This window comes from Chenopodium album, chromosome 27 (assembly GCF_948465745.1).
Source record: "Chenopodium album chromosome 27, dcCheAlbu1.1, whole genome shotgun sequence".
NCBI classification, from domain to species: Eukaryota; Viridiplantae; Streptophyta; class Magnoliopsida; order Caryophyllales; family Amaranthaceae; genus Chenopodium; species Chenopodium album.
Window position 1 is genome coordinate 19482227 of NC_137860.1, and position 24065 is coordinate 19506291.

A 24065-nucleotide genomic window follows, 5' to 3' on the forward strand; every position below is an offset into this window, starting at 1 on the left:
TAGGATAAAAAGCGGATTAACTCAACTTTGGCCAGGTTTGTTTTCAATTCGATTTGGGTCATTTTAAATTTCTAGCTCGTTTAGTTTCCAAGCGCTAATTTGGTCCACATTAGGTTCAATTAGAGTATTTTGAATGGTTATTTCGATTTTGGGTCAATTTAACCAAATCTACGTACACTCTTTTCAAAGTAAACGCAGTCTATTTACAGAATAATCATATGACAAATAATACACCATATATTAAAACCAACAAATAAAAGATAAATTGCATCAAATAATGTTCCAATTGGTTAGAATTACGATTGTTGTTGATGAGATTTTACATTGATGTATACCCTATTTCACGTAGCTATATGATAAGTCCTTCCACGAGAAGCTCTTTTGATCTATAATTTTTGTTTTTGGAAACAAAGTCTTTCAAACTATTATAGTTTTGAAATCAAACTATATTTGATGCAGTTCTAAGATTAATGTTATAGGTCGCTCTAAGAGTCCTAGGAATTACCAATAAACGTTTAATATGTATCTTAATTTGGTACGTATTAGTTGTAAATCACGCACAATTAGCATAATTTATACTTGTATATTGTTTTCATTTGTTTTGGTTTTGGTTTTTTTTTTTTTAAATAAAATTGATTCATAAATATATCAAACAACATCTACAAAGAGATTTAGATATAACAGATACATAATAATTGAATCAAATAAAAATGTTCCGTAAGCAAAGCTACGATTGTTGTTGCAAATCGTCCCTTCTCCATTCCCTACTTCATATCGCTATGATATATATACCAAGGATCATTATAAAGGATCATTATCCCAATTTTTAAATTCCACAAATCATTTTCTCAATTTTTAACAGCCACAAAACTAGTTGTATCGTTAATTACAAAAAATAGAACCTTCCAATTTTTCTACATAAATACACACCCCTACTTTATAATTTCCCCCAACTCCCAACGCTACAACCCAACCGGCACCACTTATATTCCCCTCTTTCCCCACTCCTTCCCTTTCTCACCATTAAATTTTTCTAACCTCCAAAACCAAAAAAACCAAACAAGAAAAAATACAAAAATGGAAGTCCAAATGTCATCAGAAATCCTCCATGATTTCTCCCCTCGTATTCGAGTCTACAAAGATGGCCGAATCGAACGTCTTCTCAAAACCGACATTGTTCCACCATCTTTCGATTCAGCCACCTCAGTCAATTCCAAAGACATAACCATCTCACCGGGCTTATCAGCCCGTATCTACCGACCCGTCAAAGTTGACTCTAATCTTCCCATCCTTATTTACATCCATGGCGGCGCCTTTTGCCTCTACTCTGCTTCGTCTTCAATCTACCATACTTACCTCAACTCCCTCGTCTCACAAGCTCGCTGTGTCGCTATCTCAGTCGATTACCGCCTCGCTCCCGAACACCCGATGCCCGTTTGCTATGACGATTCCTTGTCAGCGACGAAGTGGGTGCTATCTCATTCAACCGGGTCAGGGCCCGAGCCCTGGCTCAATGACCGGGTTGATTTTGATCAGGTCTTTCTTGCTGGGGACAGTGCTGGTGCTAACATTGTCCATGACATTGTAACCCGGATTCAGTCTGAGTCCGATGGGTCTGGGTCTGGGTCTGAGTTTTGTTTTGCAGGGATCGCAATGGTCCATCCGTTCTTCGGAGACAGTGAGCCCAATGGGTTATGGGATTATCTGTACCCGGATACGACCGGGGTTTTGGACCCGAGGTTGAACCCGGCAGCTGACCCGGAGAAAATGAGGAGAGAGATTGTTGGGTGTAAGAAGGTGTTGGTTTGTGTCGGTGGGAAAGATTTCTTGAGAGAAAGAGGAGTGAAATACTATGAAGTTTTAAGGGAAGGTCAAGAAAATGGTGAATGGAAAGGTGAATTAGAGTTTATGGAAAGTAAAGGAAGAGGTCATGTTTTTCATCTGTATAAGCCTGATTGTGATGAAGCTAAAGATCTGCTTAAAAGGGTGGCTGATTTTATCCGTAATTCAAACTCACAAATTTGTGCTTGTGAAATTTGATCATGGTTTAGTACCTTGTCGGGTTTAGTTGTCGCATTGCATATCAACGTGACTAATAATTCCGGAATGATATATTAATTGGTTGAGGAAAGTTTTAACTATGAAATGTGAAAAATATGGGGTTAATTTGTAAAATCATCTGTAATGTTGTTATTAGTGGTAGACTAGTATTAATATTTGTGTAATAATAATGTCACGTTATTGTAAGTTAATAACTTTGTTAGTTTGAGTCAAACTCTTCGTGATTGGCTGAATTGTGGGTTACATTGATTCATACTAATCATACTACTATTGATTATTATTGTATAGAGTTAATTCCAGCATTTGTTTTGCATTTCAAGCTGTTTGCTGACTGCAATATACGTGTTAGAAGACTGAGGACGTTCTTTTTTATTTACGTCTATTGGACATTGTCGGTGATAATTACTAAGTATTTGGCTCTTAGTTAAGAGCACGACGATTATAGCTAATGCTACTTGTAACATTATTTTTGCCAACTTCCCAATTTTGATAGATACTTTTTTTTTTTTTTTTTTTTTTTTTTTTTTTTTTTTTTTCTTTTTTTTTAAGAAGAACTCATGATCGATACCTTGGGTAGTTAACAGCTGACAAGTATGAATTAAAAGACCAAAAAAAAAAAAAAAAAAAAAATCAAAAAATTAATGTGACAAATGTTGAGAAACATACAAACATGCATGATTGAATTGAAGTTCACATGTAGTAATTTTGAGGTCAATGTAGATTTTTCTAAGTACAATTATTTATATGAAGTACAATCATGTATATTATTATATTGATATATTTTGGCTATATAAGTGCAAGTTCACGTATTGTGAACTAAGTTGAAAATAAGAAAGAGTTTTCCTACCATACTAATACTTGTTTCCTATCTTCATCCCTTCATTGATAAATATCTTGCCATCAGTAAAATATTTTAACACGTTATCAGCACTAGTTTCCGGTCAGGTATATTTATACCTACTTCTAAAAAATTATAATAAATAATACTATCTACTTCTAAATGTTTCGAGGAGTATGCTCTATAGTTGCCCATATTTGGGATTCTCTATACCAGAAACTCAAACATTTAATGTATTATATATACCACAAAAACAACGGTGAAAGTTCTCTTACTTGTGAATTCATTATTATCGTCTTTTGTTTTATTCATGTTGATGTTTCTTTGTTTGATTCATGTTGATATTACATACTCATTTTACATAAATTTATTTTACATAAATTTTGATCTTAGTTATTATAATTGCTTAGTAGTAACTTTGCATGCATATTATTAACTAGATTAACAAAAGGATGCAGCCTTTTTATACTTATTATTTTTCTTACTTTTACATACTTTTTGTGTTTCTTTCCATTTTCGAACCCATGATCTTTTATAGATATTAGGGCTTTCGGACCACTATGGCTTGCATTCCCAGTGTGATAATCTTTTACAATTATATTATAAATATATATATATATATATATATATATATATATATATATATATATATATATATATATATATATATATATATAAATATATATATTTATATGGATTATAATTTTATGAGTACATTAGACTATTATATGATATTTTTACAGTTGTGCAGAACAGTAACGGATAAACCTACCTCTATAAAAGGCGGATTTTTCCCCCGATTTCACCACAAATCCCTTATCCCTTCCCACTTTTTATCCAAAAAATCACCCAAAAGTTTTATCACACCCTTCTCCGATATGATCCCCGATGACGGCAACCAAAACACCCAAAACACTCACAACTTCACTTTTGAGGAAGATTTAAGGAAGATAAAACAATATTTCCTCCTAATTACGGCGCTTGTAGTTCTATTAGTAGCAATATTAATTTTTTTCATTATATATAAGTAAAACTCACTTATTTTGTCGTTTTAATATATTAAAAGCTTGCTTTTGTTTTATTATGTTTGTTTGTTGTTATTAATCATCATTGTATAATATTACCGTTATCATTATAATTATTGTTACTACTGTTATTGTTGTCGTTTTGTTGTTTTTTTTTTTTTTTGCAACTAACATGATTAATTTGTCTAATCATATAATTACTCACAATAATAAACAAGGGGGAGAAAAGACTATATTATTTATGGTTTATTATTATTAAATTTAATTATCACGTGTTTTATTAACTTAATTATAAATATGGAAGAACTAAACATGTGAATATTACATATAATTTGTTATTATAAACTAATTATCAAGTAATTTATTGTAGCGAAAATGGGAGACCTTATGAAAAGATAGTTTAGCATCTTAGATTTATCTAGAAAGAAATTTCTGGAATGGAAAGTGGATGCAATGATGAATTTGAAAGCTCAAGGCTTGGAGCACACTGTTAAAGAAAATAAAAGTCCCTCTGGTCAAACAACTAATACTACCACTTCTGCAATACTGTTGTAAAACCTGTTACTAAACAAGATAAGGCAAAAGCCTTAGTGTTGTTAAAGCATCATTTACACGAAGGCCTTAAAACTGAGTACATGATGGTTGAAGATCCCAAAGAATTATGGGATTGCCTTAATGAAAGATTTGGACACCACAAAAGGGTGCTCCTTCCTAAGGCATTATTTGACTGGACAAATTTACGGTTCCAGGATTTCAAATCTGTAATTGATTATAATTCAACCATACATGAGATAGTGTCTATATTGAGATACTGTGATCATCCAGTCACGGATGAACAGATGATTGAAAAAACACTCACTACCTTTCATGCAAACAACATACTGTTGCAAGAATAGTATCGTGAAAGAGGTTTTAAAAAGTTCAATGAATTAATGAGTGTATTGCTTGTTGCGGAACAAAATAGTGAACTTTTGTTGAAAAATCATAACCTAAGACCAACTGGGTCTTTGGCCACTCATCATGAGGCAAATGCAACAAATTCTTATCCACCTGAGTCAAATGCTACACGAAGAGGTGGACGCGGAAATTACAATGGCCGTAGAAGAGGCCGTGGAAATTATCGCGGACGCGGCCGTGGTCGTGGTAGAAACAATTTTCAAAGAAACAGTAATTTCAAAAATTTTGAAAAACAGAAGGGGCAGTCATCTGGAAGCCACAAACAAACTTCTTCGAAAGGAAAAGACACATGTTACAGATGTGGTATGACAGAACATTGGGGACGTACTTGTCGTACGGCCAAAAATTTGGTAGACCTTTACAAGGCTTCTGTAAAAGGCAAAGTGAAAAATGCTCCTTGCCCCAGCCTTGATGTATCCGATTATTTCATGGATAATGCTGAAATTGGAGATGATTTCATTCTTGGAGAAAACAATAGTGCTTAGGTTTCTCATCAACTAATGTAACATATGCTATGTTTTAATGTATTTTCTTTATGTTCTGTATTTTAAATTTCTAGTCATGTACTTTTAATCTCTATCATCAATAAAAGTTTGTATAATATTATTCTAAACTAATCTCAAATTTATTTTATGAAGATATGGATCTACCTGAAGTTAGTTCCGAATGTCAATGCCTTTTGGACAGTGGAACAACGCACACTATCTTAAAGGATAGAAATTATTTTTCACAACTAAAGTTGTTTCAAGCAAATGTGAACACTATTTCCGGGTCAACTAAATTAATTGAAGGATCTGGAAAGGTTTGTATAATGCTTCCAAATGGAACAAAATTTATAATCAATGATGCTTTATATTTGAGTAAATCTCGAAGAAATCTCATAAGCTTTAAAGATTTACGCCAAAATGGCTATCATCTAGAAACAATGACGACAGATCAAAAAGAGTATATATGCCTCACGGCAAAAAAACATGGCAAGAAACATATATATGAGAAATTGCTAGCATACTCTTCGGGGTTATATCGTATAAACATACGACCCGTGGAAATCAATATGTTATCTAACCAGAAGTTAGATGACTAACATTTGATTATTTTATGGCATGATCGTTTGGGACATCCATTAACTGTGATGATGCAAAGAATAATAGCACATTCAGTTGGACATTCAATAAGAAATGTCTAAATTCCCCGATCAGATGAATTAACATGCTCTGCATGTTCACTTGGCAAATTAATAATAAGGCCATCTATGAACAAAATTGCTACTGAATCTCCAAAATTCTTGAAAAGAATTCAAGTAGATATATGTGGGCCAATTAATCCAGGATGTGGAACATTTCGATATTTCATGGTTTTAATTGATGCTTCTACACGATGGTCACATGTTAGTCTACTTTCAAGTAGAAATGTTGCCTTTACAAAATTACTTGCCCAAATCACCAAATTAAGAGCACAATTCCCAGATCATACAATAAAGAAAATAAGACTTGACAATGCTGGGAAATTTACATCCCAAACATTTAATGATTATTGTATGTCAATTGGAATTGATGTTGAACACCTAGTAGCTCATGTTCATACAAAAAATGGTCTACTTGAATCAATAATTCAGAGATTACAATTGATTGCAATAACATTATTAATGAGGTCAAAATTGCCATCATCTGATCTACTTGGGGACATGCTATAATACATGCAGCAGCACTAAGCCGCTAATTAGATTGAGACCTACAACTCATCATAAATTCTCACCACTACAACTTGTTTGTGGTCGAGAACCAAGTATCTCACATCTAAAAATCTTTGGTTGTGCTGTATATGTTCCCATTTCTCCACCCCAAAACAAAAATGGGTCCACAAAGAATACTGGGACTTTATGTCGGGTTTGAATCCCCTTCTATAATTAAATATCTTGAACGATTGACTCTTGACTTAGTTACGGCTAGATTTGCAGACTGTCACTTTAATGAAGCAATATTCCCAGCCTTAGGGGGAGAGGATGTGGACCCACGTAAGAAAGAAATTGAATTTATTTGGAATGAAACACAACTGTTGATGTTAGACCCACGAAAAAATATGTGTGAACAAGAAGTTAAGAAAATTGTTCATTTACAAAGTGTTGCAAATTAATTGCCTGATACATTTGTAGACACAAAGAAGGTGACAAAATCACATATACCAGCAAAAAATGCCCATGCACGTATTGAAATCCCAACTGGTAATAAGGCCATAGAAAGTGAATCTCAGGCACGCAGAAAGCGTGGAAGACCACTTGGTTCAAAAGATTCTAAGCCAAGGAAATTGAAAAGATTGGATGGAATAGAAAATGAGACTAATGATGTTCCCCCGTCAGAAGGTCAAGGAAGACCGAATGTGGATGAAAGTAAGGAAAATGATGATAATCCAAAAGGGTACGAACAAGAAGACAACCCTACGGAGAATGAACAAGATGTTCAAAACATGTATAACAATGAAATTTCAACGAATTACGTCTCTACAAAGACTCAGTGGAATAGGAAAGATGTTATCTGAATGAATTATTTTCAAATTCCATCGCAATCGACATTGTGTCTGATGAAAATGATGTTGAACCAAGAACAGTAGAAGAATGTCGTTGTAGGAGTGATTGGCCAAAGTGGAAGGAGGCAATGCTGGCTGAGTTAAAGTTACTTGAAAAACGAGAAGTTTTTGGAAAAATAACCCTTACACCAACAGGTGTAAAACCCGTTGGATACAAATGGGTATTTGTGTGAAAACGTAATGAGAAAAATGAGATAGTTAGATACAAGGCAAGACTTGTAGCCCAAGGATTTTCTCAAATTCCAGGGATTGATTATGAAGAAACATATTCTCCACTCCAGTGGTTGATGCAACTACATTAAGATTTCTGGTAAGTTTGACAGTCACAAAAGGATTCCAAATGCGATTAATGGATGTAGTGACTGCGTATTTGTATGGGTCAATCGATACAGACATTTACATGAAAGTCCCCGAAGGACTAAAACTACCAAAAACCACAAGCCTAGACAATTGCTTTCCATAAAACTAAAAAGGTCACTTTATGGATTGAAACAATCTGGAAGGATGTGGTACAACCTTCTGAGTGAATACCTTATGGGAGAAGGATTAAAAAACAACCAAGTTAGTCCCTGTGTTTTCATAAAGCGATCACAATCAGGATTCGCTATCATTGCAGTTTATGTTGATGATTTAAATATCATCGGAACCCCGAATGAACCCGAGAAAAATTGGAAAATACTTGATGAAAGAATTTGAGATGAAAGACCTTGGGAAAACTAAATTTTGCCTTGGACTGCAAATTGAGCACTTGAGTCATGGTATTTTTGTCTATCAATCAAACTACATAGAAAGTGTTTTGAAACGATTCTTCATGGACAAAGAAACTCCAACCAACTTCCCATGGTTGTTCGTTCTTTAAATATGAAAAATGATCCATTTAGACCGCGAGAAGAAAATAAAGAGATTCTGGGTCCAGAAGTGCCATACTTAAGTGTAATTAGAGCCTTAATGTACTTAGCTAACAATACTAGACCCGACATAGCTTTTTCTGTGAACTTGTTAGCCAGGCACAACAATGCACCAACATATAGGCATTGGAAGGAAGTTCGACACTTACTCCTGTACCTACGAGGGACACAAGACCTTTGTTTATATTACCAACCAAAACAAAATGCTGCTCTCATTGGGTATGCTGACGCTGGATACTTATCAGATCCTCAAAATGCCAAGTCACAAAATGGATATGTGTTTACTTTATGGCGACACTGCAATATATTGGAAATCAATAAAGCAGACATTGACCGCGACATCATCAAATCATGCAGAGTTGATAGCCCTCTATGAAGCAGGACGGGAATGTGTATGGCTGAGGTTGATGATCAGTAATATCCAAAAGGAGTGTGAAATGAACGCAATAACAGAAGACCCAACCATCATCTTTGAAGACAATACACCATGTATCGCTCATGTAACTAAAGGATATATTAAGGGAGATAAAACAAAACATATTGCCCCAAAACTATTCTTTACACATGATCTGCAAAAGGACGAGGAAATAAATATCCAGCAAATTCAGTCTTGTGAAAATCTTGCCGACCTGTTCACCAAATCACTTCCTTCGAAGAAATTTGAGCAGTTAGTTCACAAAATAGGAATGCGACATCTTCGTGAACTATGCTGAGATCAGGGGGAGTATTAAATTTACTGCACTCTTTTTCCCTTCGATCAGCTTTTATCCCACTAGGTCTTTCCTGACAAGGTTTTTCACGAGGCTGTATACCAAAACATATAATACAATATAATTGTACTCTTTTTCCCTAGCTATGGTTTTTATCCCACAGGGTTTTACCTAGCTAGGTTTTTAATGAGGCAACTTTTACCCCATTCCATGTGAACGTTCAAAGGGGGAATGTTGAGAAACATACAAACATGCATGATTGAATTGAATTTCACATGTAGTAATTTTGAGGTCAATGTAGATTTTACTAAGTACAATTATTTGTATGAAGTATAGTAATGTATATTATTATATTGATATATTTTGGCTATATAAGTGCAAGTTCACGTATTGTTAACGAACGATTTGCCCAATTGGTGTTAAAAAATAAATAAATTACAAAAATAGTGTTCACTTAAAAATATTTCTCAAAGTAGTGTTCATGTAGGTTCAGAAATTACAAAGCTAGGAATTAAAAAATAATGGCTAATATAATCCAAATATATATATATATATATATATATATATATATATATATATATATATATATATATGTATACCATTAAATTCTTTATGGTAATGTATATGAGTATATCTTTACGGAGTGGTACTTAATCCTGTCCCTGACAAAGACTATTGGACACATTATAATGTACCAAAAGTTGTTGCTGATGCTAGTATCAAGCGTAGTCCCGGACTACCTCCTTCCCAAAGATTACGAAATGAGATGGATGAAGGTAATCGAGCAAAGGTGACATGTAGTGTTTGTCGACAAAGGGACACAATAAAAAAATTGTTCGTCAAGGTTAGCTAATTTTTTAAGATTATAAAATTTCTTATATGTATATATAGTTGTTCAAATGGAATTACTTTTCTTACTAATAATGTTGCATGTCTACTTTTTAACAGATCAAATGGAGCTTCCAACTCTACTTCTTGGCCAGCATGACTCTTCAAATTTTCATTTGAAGCATGAGCACACATCTGTACTTTGAAGGTTGTTCGATCATCATCCCCAAATTCATAAAAGTGGTGCTAAATTGATTTTTTTATTTAGCTAGTATGACATGTTTTGAGCTATTTTGTAATAAAGTAATACCATCTCCGATCCAACTTGATATTGCATTGTAGAACTAGCAGTTGGTTTCAAGAATGGTGATTGAGTTCCCTTTGATAATTTAAATCTGTCTAAATAACGCATTATATATCATGTTATATATACGTTTTTTGACAAGGTTATGTCCATAACAAAAATGCTAGAAATTTTTAAACATTTATATTACTTCGAAATTCATACTCCATACTCTGGTCAAGATACCGTAAGCGTTAAAAATAAAGAATTTAATGGTATACATATATATATTTGGATTGTATTAGCTATTAATTTTTAATTCCTAGCTTTGTAATTTCCGAACCTACATAAACACTACTTTGAGAAATATTTTTAAGTGAACACTATTTTAGTAATTTATTTATTTTTTAACACCAATTGGGCAAATCGTTCATTGTTAACTAAGTTGAAAATAAGAAAGAGTTTTCCTACCATACTACTACTTTCTTCCTATCTTCATCCCTTCACTGATAAATATCTTACCAACTGTAAAAGATTATAACTATGCTACTTGTAACATTATTTTTGCCAACTTCCCAATTTTGATAGATATTTTTTTTTGGGTAGTTAACTGACAAGTATGAATTAAAAGACAACAAAAAAACAAAAAATTATTGTGACAAACAATTATACACTCTAAATTTGGTAGTAGTAGTATTTTTATAATATTCTTTTGGCCTGTTTCCCCTATAGGTTATAAGAGCAAGTTTAGCCCAAGTGTTTCGGGGTTTTATGTGTCCTTTGGGAGAGTTACAACACTCAAACTGGATTCAGCAAGAGGCGCTTGTACCTGCAAAACAACGGAGCACCGAATGGTCGGTGGTCCGCATCCGAAGATTAAGTTAGTAATGGTTCAGAGTGAAAATGTGCGGAAAGTAGGTTATCTGATCGGATTCCAAGTTCAGGTGTTCTGTTTCTTGAGAGTGACACATCAAACAATGCTTGGTATTCAATTAGAGTTATGTCATAAAAGTTGTGAAAAATATCAGGTCCCCATAAATGAGGGGAATGTTCCCTATTTATAGGGTCTTTGGGATGTGTGCCAAGACGGCGTGACCCCTTGGGATTTGGGCCCTGAAAGCCGCCATTCCCAGGGGGCTGAATCTGCCAGACATGTGTCACAATCTGGAAGGTCCAAGGTGGCGCCCCTTCTAGTAACACGTGTCAGGCTCTGATTGGGCTAGTAGGCGGAGTAACAAATACCCAAATCATTTGCTCCTCACAGGGTAACGCGCTTGCCACGTGTTTCCTGTGACAGGTGTCGACCATTGGTTGGCTGATTTCAAATTTTTACCGTGGAGGGAAAAACTAGGGTTTACCCCCTTTATAAATAGAAAGGTTGACCCCCCCCCCCCCCCTTAGATTCACACTTTTGCACGAATCTTAGGAGAATCTCAGAACTTCTGACTTTCAAAGACTTTGACTTTTAAGCATTCGACACTCGGCCTTTCTGTCCGCCTGTTCCAGCGAACCAAGCGTCTCTTTGGTACCTTCTTCTAAGGTAACCTCCTGTTCTTTTCTTTTACTTTGCATTTTTTTATTTTGAAAAATGGTTTTCCAAATGCACGTGGCACGGCATAGGATAGTGATCAGCCGGTCACCGGGGACGGCTGAATCTAGAACTACGGTGCCGACTGCTTGGTCAAAGACCCTGCTTTGCGAACTTCCCCGAATCCGACCGGTTTTGTATCTGTGCAAGACAGTCTGGCCAGATGACAAGAGTAAAATGTAGGTCGTTCTCTACCCTTCCCAAAAGGCAAACTAAATTTATAAATACTTGACCAACCTAATACTAGTATATGGCAAGTCAAGGGTCGAACCCAAATGAATGAGTAGGTGCAAACTATAGTTTAGGTCAAGGTACCTCGAAAATTGAAGTGAGAAAATGGAAGTAACTACGGTATCAAAAACTAGATTAATCAAAAAATTCAAGATGCTAAACACTAGGGATATAGGTTCCACATGCAAGTTCAATGATTATGCTAATTGATAGTTCACGTTGATCTTACTCCAACAATTTTAATGTATTGTGAGTAATGAATTCTCTTTTAAAGCACTTGTAAAGTCCTTTTGAGTATTCTAGATCAAGCATTCTCACGAAGTCCTTTTAAGGTCTTCCGAGATTCTCAATTCTAGTTTGTTGCTTAGCTCGATGGTCATCGAGTTCATTTTCTCCCACTTGTTGTTTTGGAAACATGTTACTTTCCAGAAAGACACCACTTAGAGCAACAAACATTATGTTCTCAATTAGGTTGTGGAGGTAATGCCCGTAGTCTCACTTGAATGATTACAAAGAGACATGTATATTGTCTTTGGGTAAGAGTTCGTTGTGAAACAAACAGTTAGCTCCCACTTGAGCTATCTTAATCTTTATTGAGCCATTCGGCTCCCACTAAGCCACCTAGCTTTCACTAGGCCGGTAAACTCCCACCGAGCCACTTAGCTCCCACTGAGTCATTAACTCCCACTGAGACTAAGAGCCTTAGACATATACTTGAAATGACTTTTAGAAGTTATTTCTATCCATAACTGAATATGGCGTCCTTTCTTAGCTTCAAAAATTCGTTTAGTGTAACATTAGTCATTTGTGCAAATCTTTAAGAACTTTATAGGAAGGGATGTGAACCATCATCGTTCAAGTCATTTTCAAATGAGATCGAGCTCTCCGTGAAGACGCACTATGTTCTTTGTGGAGTTATTTATGAAAGTTTCCATTCATAACTTTGAGATGGTCACGATTAGCCCAAGAAAATATCGCTCGATCTAATCTATACGTTTTGATATCTTACCAAGTCGATTATGTACTTCATTGGACTCTTGAGCTACTCAGGTCAAGTTTGTTCACATTTGATGAATATAGCCATATCCTTTCAAATTCGTTGTGAAACGTTGAAGTAATTGAATCCTCTTTAGCCTTCAGAGTCAATTGTCTATACCAAGAACAATAGCTCTCTGCTTTGTCGGTTTCAACAAGTTACACTTGCTTGTCTTAGTATGATTCCAAATCGAGCAACTATCAAGATCCTATCTAATAGAGCCTTGAGTATGTTCTTGTCGATGTGATATTGCTAAAGATGTTTGGAACGCAAATCAAGCCCATGACTTGAACTTAGTGAGTTTATCATGTTAGGGAAATGTTTGTTTATCATCAAGCATTCTTGACTCAACGCTTGGATAACCATGCCATTCAAATAAATTTGCAACTATTGCTCTTTTACTTTGAATGTGAGTCTTTCCGTGTGTGAACGAATCATTTGCTGATTATGGAACATAATACTAACCATTTATTCGTTCCATCCTTTATTTCAAAAGGTCTTTAAACAAAGCATACGACCTTTCAACTGATGCAGCTCTTCTTGCTTCATCCTAAGCTTGTAAGTCGATAACTTAGCTTAACTTCAATAGTTTGAGGTCACTTTCAAAGTGGAACACTCAAGCAGTATCCGATACTTGTGAAGATAATGAATTGCTAAGTTAACTACAATAACATGAACTCATGGGTTGAAATGGAATTTAATTCCTTTTCTTCGTTCCTTCTTTCCTATATTTCTTATCATACAATATCTCATAATCTTACTTTAAGAATCATTTCTTTAAGTTCCTTTGACTTTTATACTTTGTTAATTAGGAATAATCAAGCACCTAGTGCACCATAAAACGAAGTTCTATCTTTTCTTTTAATTCACACTTGAATTACTACATCAATAAGTCCTACTCATTTATGTATGAAGCGAAAAGATATATTGGTTGTCAAACATTGACAATTTGCGTTTGTAGCTGAATACTTCATGTTTCATCAAAACTACCTAGTATTTTGAATACATAATGTCCAACCTTCCTTTCGGACTTTGTTATAAATGTCATTTATGAGAATTGTATTTTAGAAATGCTTTTCCTTTCTTTGAGAACTATTCTCAAGGATTACATTTACCAATCATGGAAACAATATTATTTGATTTAGAGTACTATAAATTTAAGTGCAAAGTATAACCATTTATTAAGAACATAATAAGTTTGAAATTTAAAAGCATTCATGCAATCTTCCATCTTATTAAACGTCTTATTTACGCATAAAGATTGTCCCTAGTTGGCGAAAATAAGGCGATTCCAAGATCCAAATAAACAAAGTGTGGTTAAGCATTCTTTGGCTTGTCTTAACAACACTCAATATTCTAAGGTAAGCAACTCCTTGCTAATGGCTCCAAGCCATTCTTGGTTAGATAATCGTCGCATCTAATGCATCTTGACGATGTATCTCTTTTGCTACGGTATGTGAGGACTCCTCACTCATACCGATGAGTTCAACCAAAACCAACATGCAAACCCGGTGTGCCTTATGCCCCTTGGAGTAGCGATGGCACCTCGCTCTGGCGTAGCCTACCATCACCCTCTTCCGGTTAGTAAGTGTTGTTTTGGAAAGGCAAATTTTGACTCAATATTAATAGGGACCTAGGATTTTTATGTTGGTTGATTTAAGTGAACTTAACTAATCAACGCAACATATTGAAAGCCTACACATGCATCTAATCATATCATTCACATACATAAGCATAAATATATATAAAGCAAAATTATTAGATGCATATTGGCAACTAGCATGACCCCTTGAAATCTTCAAGTCTTCAAAAAGTCTTCACTTGCAATTTCAAAGCTTCCTCTTCCAAGAAACTCCGTCTTCAAGACTTAACCAAACTATGCAAATACTAGTATCTAAGACTAGGATTAATCTAAATATTAAGGTAAAAAGTAATCAACAATGCGTAGACCGTATTTAGATTTACAAAAATACATAACGACACGTAGTCTGTATGTTCTATCCTAATCGGGTCCCACTAGTTGTCATTTCATAAAACTTGTGAGAGAATATACATTCCATTCATCCATTCACTATTTGTGAATGACCTATGCATTTTACAACAACAAGCAAGTAAAATTGCGTCAAACAAACGCGCGCACTAGTAACTAATCTAGGTGGTTAATCCAATTAACTCGCCTAATTAAAACTAGTCAAAGTTGTTTAACCGATTATGTAATTGACGTTATTAATAATTGAAGCTCCCACTTAATTCCGCTTCCAACTTAAATAATCCAATTAATTAAGCCGGTAGACCCCAAACTTGTCAAACTAAAATTTTGCCAATGCCGCTCAAAACCAAGGCCTAGCCTCCAAAAAATTTATTTAAAATAAACAAAATTAATTAAAATAAATAAAGCGGCAAAAAAAGAAAAAATTAACGTTGCCTTAAAACCGAGGTGTAGACACCCATTTGTGTCTCCCCAAAACCAAACCCAGTGATGAATGCCTTTCACGTTGTACTGTTATCGAATTAGGTGAAAGTGGTTGAAAGTCAAGTGTTGCGGTTTAGTTTTAATTAAAATTCTTTTCTCTCTGTTTTTGAAAATGACTTTATTTATTTGAAAATAGCCGGACCAGTTTAGTTTGGTCCATAATTAAGGTCCAATAATAGTGTAGTTGGATGGGGCTCGAAAAGTCCTTTCCAACAATATATTATAAGCCCAATTCCGATGAATATTGAGGAAGTTATGGCCAAAATACTAAACTGGGCCTGGTTAATTATTTAAGTACGGTCCAATGATCTAGAGGAGGGCCCAACGTTAATTATTATTCCTAAAATCATTAGGATTAATTATAGTTTTCTAGAAGTTTCTAGAAAGTTCTTTTTAATTCTAATATTATTAGATTTAATAATTAATTATTTTAAAATAGACTTTTATTTGGAGTAAAATATCGTTTTATTATCTTAAAAATACATATTTTATCTTCTGTACGGATTCCGTAGATCAAGTTGATTAAAGATCGGATTCCGCGTGAAGATAACGCGCTAATACAGGTTGTCGCCAAACGACAAGTCCGTCGCCGCGCGACGGACATTGTCGCGACGCGACAGAGTCGATTCTTGGCGACAGCGTGTAGTTTTATTCCTTATCAAATTCTATGATTTTTCCGGACTATTTTCATTATAAATAGGGTCCGAATCCTTGTTTTCAGAATCATCAATTCTCATTAACTCTTCCTTAATTCTTTCTTTTCTCTCTTGAGCAATATATGCTTTCTTTCTCTCTCTCTTCCTAAACTAGTTTTTTTTAAACACAATATTCCGCATTCACAAGACTTAGAATCTCTTGGCCAAGTTCGAAGTTGCCTTCGCCCTAGACGTGCAAGGTTGATAATTTCTGAGGGTTTGGTCCAAAACTAGTCAAAACTTTATTTAATTTGATTTCAATTTAATTCTTTAATTGTTCTTTATTATTTTCATTGAAGTTTACTAACTTGTGTATTTTGTTATTAGAAAGAGGTACGGGGCTTCAAAGTATGTAATCTTATTACTCTCTTTCAATGTAGAAAGCATGCTTATTATTGTTTAATATTTCTAGTATCATGTTAGGATGCTTTTAATGCTTTCTAGTATCATGTTAGGATGTTATTTTATGCTTTCTAGTGTCATGTTTAGGGTGCCTTTACTTATTTCTAATATCATGTTATCATGTTAGTACCATGTTAGGTTTAAAGCTTTGATCTTTATCGTTTAGTGACATGCTAGGATTGGTTATTATCTTTTTAGTATCATGCCTAGGGTCTTGCTATTTTTATTAAGCTTTATTATACCTTATTCTGATTATTATTATTCAATATTGTTTGTTCTTATGTTGCTTGATATATTTTTATTGTTATTGCTTGATCACACCTTTTATGCAGGTTTAAAGGGAATTTGTACTTGAAATCACGCTTAATAAGATAATTAATAATTTGGTTTAGGCTAATGTGATTTTAACTCAAGTGATCGCCAATAATAGTCTTATTTGTGCATTAATATTCAACCAACATAATGCTTTAGTGTATGATCACAGTGGGGTTCAAGTTTGGGGTCATAATGCTTGAAATATTCCCTACAGTTTTTTGGCGACTCCACTGGGGAGGATTTCTATTTATATTCCTAAAATTTATTTAATTTTGGCAATTATTTAGAATGAGCGGATGAGACTCGAAAAATTCTAAGTATTTCATGTGTGTGATTTGATTAACATTATTGTCATATGCATTAAAAGGTCCTCATGGGAGCACCCCATGAGTCAATCCATAGGAATTTTACACGTAGGAAATTTTAGAAATATCTTTCATGACTAGAATCGAAAAGATGATGCGAAATCTGGAAAATTCGAAGAACACAGAAACTTGCCAAGGCATGTAGGAACTAGCGTCTAGAAAAAAGGACTTGTCGCCTGTAAAAAGTTTCTGTCGCCTGGCGACAGTTCTGTCGCTTGGCGACAGGAGCTTTTTTACGGCGACAGTCCCTGTAGTCTGGCGCCAAGTTCTTCCAATACCGAGCCAGGGGTCTGCCTTCTTGCTTTGACCATTTCTAGCATTGTTGGCTTGATTTTGCTTATTGATTGAGTCCTTTTCTCACTTTTCTGAACCCATATGTGTTCTACATATGGAAATAACCCTCTGGGGGTTCCTGCTTCACCCGCCCAATGGAATATCCCACTATCATGTGCAAAGTTCAGATTTGGGTATGTGCAAAGTTTGTGAATCCACCAAACCATGGAGTCGAGTTCGATTTCATCACGAACTCGCGGAATCCTGTCCATTCGCTCCAACCCTCCCGGTAGGCTTGTGTGCAATGCATATGGATTCTTAACCATGGACCTTTTGGACTTAACCCATATCCTCGAACTTTAGAGAACTAGAGCCATGGTTAGGTTGCAAACTCATCTTATTGTGACTGTGTGAACTACTTGTCTACCTTGTTTGTATATATTATATATGTGTTAACCGTTTGTTTGACTTGTGTTTTAAAGACTAAATAAATTGACTAATGACTAAAAGGACTTTGTCTAATTAATTAATTAATTTTGAATTAATTAAAGGCTAATAAATTAATCAATTCGACTTAGTACGACTTTAGGCATGTCCATTTAGAGTAAAAATTACTGGAAACAGTCCAGATTAATGTTCCAGCAATGGCACAGGAATTAGGACTGTGGCGCTGCAGTTTAGTGTCTGTCGCCTGGCGACAATTTTGTCGTCTGGCGACAGGCTCTAAACAGTGGCGACAGTCCTGTTGTTTTAGCGACAGTCCAGTTTTCTTGCTCGAGTCATCACGATGAGTCTAATTAACAGTCTACTAATCGGTTAATCAGTTTATTAATGGTACAAACCATGTTTAAGTCTTTAATTGAGTTTAGGCACTTAAAGTTCAATGGTCATACACTAGCAGTCGAAGCATGTCACTCACATACACATAAAGCACACTCATAACATGTTTGTCACATTATGACCATGTCTAGAGAGTCTTGAATGCGTGTTTTTCGTCATTTTTTTTAGGGGGGTAAGTCGGATATTAATCCTCCAATTTTAAATTTTCCCTTAAAATATATACCCCATTTTTTCGCCTATTCTTTTTTTAATTTTTGAACCATAAAGTCAAGTCAATTAGAGTCAAGTATTAAAACAAATATGGTTTAAATTACAGCGCGTGGTCAAGAAAGGAAGGGTGTTTAATCAAGGACAACACTTTTGTTCAAGTCTTACTTTTTGACAAACCAATCGGTAGGAAAAGGAAAGCTAAGAAGGCAATGGCTAGTCAAGAAGAACTTAATGAAGTCAATGGAAAGGTAGCCAACTTGGCTGAGATGTTACAAAACCTATCACTGCAAATAAGTAATCCTGAAAAACAGAAGCAAATGGACCTAATCCAGGAAAGCTTAGGCAAACTGTCCAACGACTTTAGATTCCAAGAGATTAGCTCCCAAGGGGTCTCAGTGGATAAGGACCTTCTCCCACAAAAGTTCAATCCCAATGACATCCCTAAATTTAAGGCTATGGACAACCCTTATTTTCATTTAAGAGCTTTTCAAACTGTAATGAATATTAAGGGGATAGATAGAAAAGCATTTCATTCTGTATTTTCATTATCCTTAGAAGCTGTATGTCAACAGTGGTACTTTTCACTTGATAAAGAAAAGACCTCTAGTTGGGAATCTATTGTGAGCGCTTTCATTGAAAGATATAAATGCAATATACAAGTTGAAACCGATCATAGAGAGCTAGAAATGCTAAAACAAAAAGGAAATGAGGGTTTCACCTCCTTCTTTAATAAATGGAGGGAAACTACTGCAAAAATGGTTGAAGTACCTAGTGAGAAAGAATCTGTCAGGATGTTCATTAAGAACCTCCAAGAAAAATACTTTAAGCACCTTAGGTACCAAAGCAATTTAAACACCTTCAAAGCTGTCTATGATATTGGAATTAATATTGAAGATGACCTCGCTAAACAAAAAACTGCTAATAGTAACTCAAGTAGTGGCTGGAAAAATAAGAAGAACGACAATCCTTCTTCATCCAAATCTACCCACTCAAATAATGTTAGCACCTTTAATCTAAACGAGGTTTTGGCAATGAATAATAATCAAGGACCAAAGAAACCATTTAGGAAGAATTATACTCCTATTGGTATGAGTTATGACACCGCATTTGACCGTTTACACGCAAAAGGTCTTATAACTCCTATTGGACCATTTGGGGACCCACCTGTCGAAAGGAGAACGGCTAGGTGGAACCCAAATGCACATTGCAAATATCACCAAGGTAGGGGTCATCCTACGGAAAATTGCTGGAGGCTAAAGGAAGCCATTCAAGACTTGATCGATAGTAATAAGCTCCCTTTGCCTCCTGCAAATAAGAAACCAAGTATCAATACCGCACCGCTATCAGATTATTTGGCTATTTCCGACGAAGAAAATCAAGTGGATCCATCTAGCCTCACAGAGCCTATCGAGACCATTGAAGAAGAAATCTTCGAAGATGCTCTCGAATTCCATGGCCAGGAACCTGCAACTAAGCAAGAAGTATTGGCGTTGACATCAATATTGACAGAATTGGAAAAATTGATCTCACAAACCTTTGAGGCTATAAAAGAGAAAAATGAGTTACTTAAAAGTAGACCTCCACCCAAACAAAAGAAACCTTTTTCTCTCCAAGTAATTGACACTCCCACAAAGAATAATAGAAAATATACTCCAATTGGGACGTCGTATGCAAACATGTTCAAAATGCTCTCCGAGAATGGAAAAATTCAACCTCTCAAACCAAGACCATTTGAATCACTAAAAAGAATGGACAAATACTATTTTTCATATCATCAATCAGGGGGACATACAATAGAGCATTGCTTCAAGTTCAAGGACTTGGTTCAACGTTTGATTGATGAAAAGAAATTAGTTCAACTTCCACAAGATGCCACGATTAACGGAGTATGGGACAGTGATGATGAGGATGTTTACGTTAAAGATATTGAAGAGACTCCTCTATCAACATGTAGACACCCATTTGTGTCTCCCCAAAAACAAACCCAGTGATGAATGCCTTTCACGTTGTGTTATTATCGAATTAGGTGAAAGTGATTTGAAAGTCGAGTGTTGCGGTTTAGTTTTAATTAAATTCTTTTCTCTCTATTTTTGAAAATGACTTTATTTATTTGAAAATAGCCGAACCAGTTTAGTTTGGTCCATAATTAAGGTCCAATAATAGTGTAGATGGATGGGGTTCGAAGAGACCTTTCCAACGATATATTATAAGCCCGATTTCGAGGAATATTGAGGAAGTTATGGCCAAAATACTAAACTGGGCCTGGTTAATTATTTTCAATACGGCCCAATGATCTAGAGGAGGGCCCAATATTAATTATTATTCCTAAATTATTAGGATTAATTATAGTTTTCTAGAAGTTTCTAGAAAGTTCTTTTTAATTCTAATATTATTAGATTTAATAATTAATTATCTTTAATAGATTTTTATTTGGAATAAAATAATGTTTTGTTATCTTAAAAACATATATTTTATCTTCTGTACGGATTCCGTAGATCAAGTTGATTAAAGATCGGATTCCGCGTGAAGAAAAACGCGCTAATACAGGTTGTCGCCAAACGACAAGTCTGCCCCTGTCGCCACGCGACAAACATTGTCGCGTCGCGACAGAGTTAATTCCTGGCGACAGCGTGGAGTTTTATTCCTTATCAAATTCTATGTTTTTTTCGGACTATTTTCATTATAAATAGCGTCCGAATCCCTGTTTTCAGAATCATCAATTATCAACTCTTATAATCAATTCTCTCATCCTTAATTCTCTCTTTTCCCTCTTGAGCAATATATGCTTTCTTTCTCTCTTTTTCTAAAACTAGCTTTTTACATACAATATTCCGCATTCACTAGACTTAGAGTCTCCTAGCCAAGTTCGAAGTTGCCTTCGCCCTAGACGTGAAAGGTTCGATATTTCTGAGGGTTTGGTCCCAAACTAGTCAAAACTTTGTTTAATTTGATTTCAATTTGATTCTTTAATTATTTTCATTGAAGTTTACTAACTTGTGTATTTTGTTATTAGAAAGAGGTACGAGGCTTCAAAGTAAGTAGATTAGCTTACTTCCTATTTCTTTCACAATGTAGATTGCATGCTTATTATTGTTTTATATTCCTAGTATCATGTTAGGATGCTTTTTGTGCTTTCTAGTATCATGTTAGGATGTTATTTCATGCTTTCTAGTGTCATGTTTAGGGTGCCTTTACTTATTTCTAATGTTATGTTATCATGTTAGTACCATGTTAGGTTTAAAGCTTTGATCTTTATTGCTTAGTGACATGCTAGGATTTGTTATTAATATTGTTAGTATCATGCCTAGGATCTTGCTATTATTATTGAGCTTTATTATGCCTTACCATGCTATTATCATGCTTATTGTTTATCCTTATGTTGCTTGATATATATTATTGTTATTGCTTGATCACGCCTTTTATGCAGGGTTAAAGGGAATTTGTACTTGAAATCACGCTTAATAAGATAATTAATAATTTGGTTTAGGCTAATGTGATTTTAATTCAAGTGATCGCCAATAATAGTCTTATCCGTGCATTAATATTTCAACCAACATAGATAAACAGGGTAGGTTTAATATAATGTTTGTATGTTATTCGAAAAGCGCACATGAATACGAGCAGAATAAAGTAGAGGCCTATTTTATAGGGCGGGTCCTTTCTTTTGTAGATTGGATTCGTACCCTCATCCCCGGACCCTGTTTGGTTCAAGACCTTATGGAGTAGTTGATGGTCCTTTTGGATTGTCTTTTGGGTTTACAAGTTCCTAAAACTTGTTGGCGACTCTTTTTTCTCTTTGTCTTTCCCTTTGGAACGCCACCGTACTTTAGTGTATGATCACAGTGGGGTTCAAGTTTGGGGTTATCATAATGCTTGAAATATTCCCTACACAACAATATACCTAGTAAGTGACATTTGGGACGAAGAGGACTCGCCCATAGATGTCCTCACTAGGTCCGGGAGAGTACAACCTCCCATTTGAACACAACCTATACCTTCTATTCAGCAAATTCCCGTGCCTATTATAGAAGACAACGACGTCGTCAAACAGTTAAAAAAGACTAAAGTGGAAATGAACGTATGGAAACTTTCAGCCACATCTCGAGAGCATAGAGTTGCAGTCATGGATGCTTTGGCTAAAGTAGGCATAGATTCGGACACTACTCCTGAGGGACTTGCTAACTTCCTCACGAGTGACCTTCCAAGTCCAATCAATTTAGTCACCTTTTCGGATAAAGATCTACCACCGGAAGGTGACAAACACAATAAAGCTCTAAACCACATAGTCATATGCAAAAGGATGAACGTTCCCATGACTCTTGTGGATAATGGTTCAGCAATTAATGTGTGCCACTTAGAACCGCAACAATGTTGGGAATAAGAGATGAGGATTTATCCCCATCAACCCAAGGCATAAGAGCTTATGATAACTCATGCCGTCAAGCACTAGGGACAATTACCATGAATATAACGGCGGGTGCAATTGAACATGCCACCACATTTCAAGTAGTGGATATCAAAGCATCCTTTAACTTGCTATTGGGACGCCCTTGGCTTCATGATCTAAAGGCCGTCCCTTCATCTCTTCATCAACAAGTAAAAGCCATAGTTGGAGGAATTCCAATTACCATTGATGCTTCATCTATGAGGATCAAAACAGTAGAAAATCCACTAATTAATGTGGAACATGATGAAAATGATGAGGATTTGTGGGGCTTCAGCGAAGAGGTCTCCTTAATAGAGGAAGACGAAAGGACCCCTCTTCATTACGACCTCCACTCAAACATGACAACGAATGCTATCCTAAGAAAGCAAGGTCATTTTCCTGGAATGACTCTAGGAAAGAAGAAAGGAATAGCTAAACATATGGGACTACCTGGCCTCCCTAAATTGGATACTTTCGGACTTGGTTTTGAACCAACTCGCGAAGACCTTAAGTGGGCCCAGGAAAAATCAAGAGCACGAAGGAATGCCCGCACACAAAAAAGGTAGATACCCATGGATCAATATCCTTTCACTTTAAATGGACAATTTATAAGAGAAGGAGAGGATTACCCTTGTCATGAATTTCCTGAACCCTTCGTTGTAAACGGCATAAGACAACCTGGGTTTGAAATCTTTTTGGATTGTTGCTTCCTAGACGAGATCCCAGCTCCAATTTATAAGGAGAAGGCACTTCCTTGCTTTGACTTTAATGTCATAGGACTCCTCTTTGGAAGAGAAAAGGATGAATCAGGATACGCGGAGGATGATTCTTCACTTATCCAAACGGTTTTCCAAAGTGAAGGATTTGATCCCTCGGAGTTTATCACTCCAATAGAACATCAAGAGCGTGGATGGCGCAAGACGGTGAAGATAACCACTACAAATGGAAAGAAGATTTCAGTAACTATAGGACAAGGACCAATGTTCGAAGAATCGTCTGAGTCAGAGTCTAAGTTAGA

At 35.4% G+C, this 24065-nt stretch overlaps 2 protein-coding genes across 2 annotated transcripts; both read left to right on the top strand.

Moving 5' to 3' along the window:
* The first annotated feature begins 941 nt into the window (after positions 1-941).
* On the top strand, positions 942-2285 carry LOC145620773 (putative carboxylesterase 12). The gene has a single exon (XM_081675482.1). It carries the CDS (start codon positions 1078-1080, stop codon positions 2038-2040), a length of 963 nt encoding a protein of 320 aa, XP_081531608.1. The 5' UTR covers positions 942-1077; the 3' UTR covers positions 2041-2285.
* Positions 2286-4856: 2571 nt separating this feature from the next.
* On the top strand, positions 4857-5366 carry LOC145619739 (uncharacterized). Its single transcript, XM_081674440.1, has one exon. It carries the CDS (start codon positions 4857-4859, stop codon positions 5364-5366), a length of 510 nt encoding a protein of 169 aa, XP_081530566.1.
* Positions 5367-24065: the final 18699 nt, after the last annotated feature.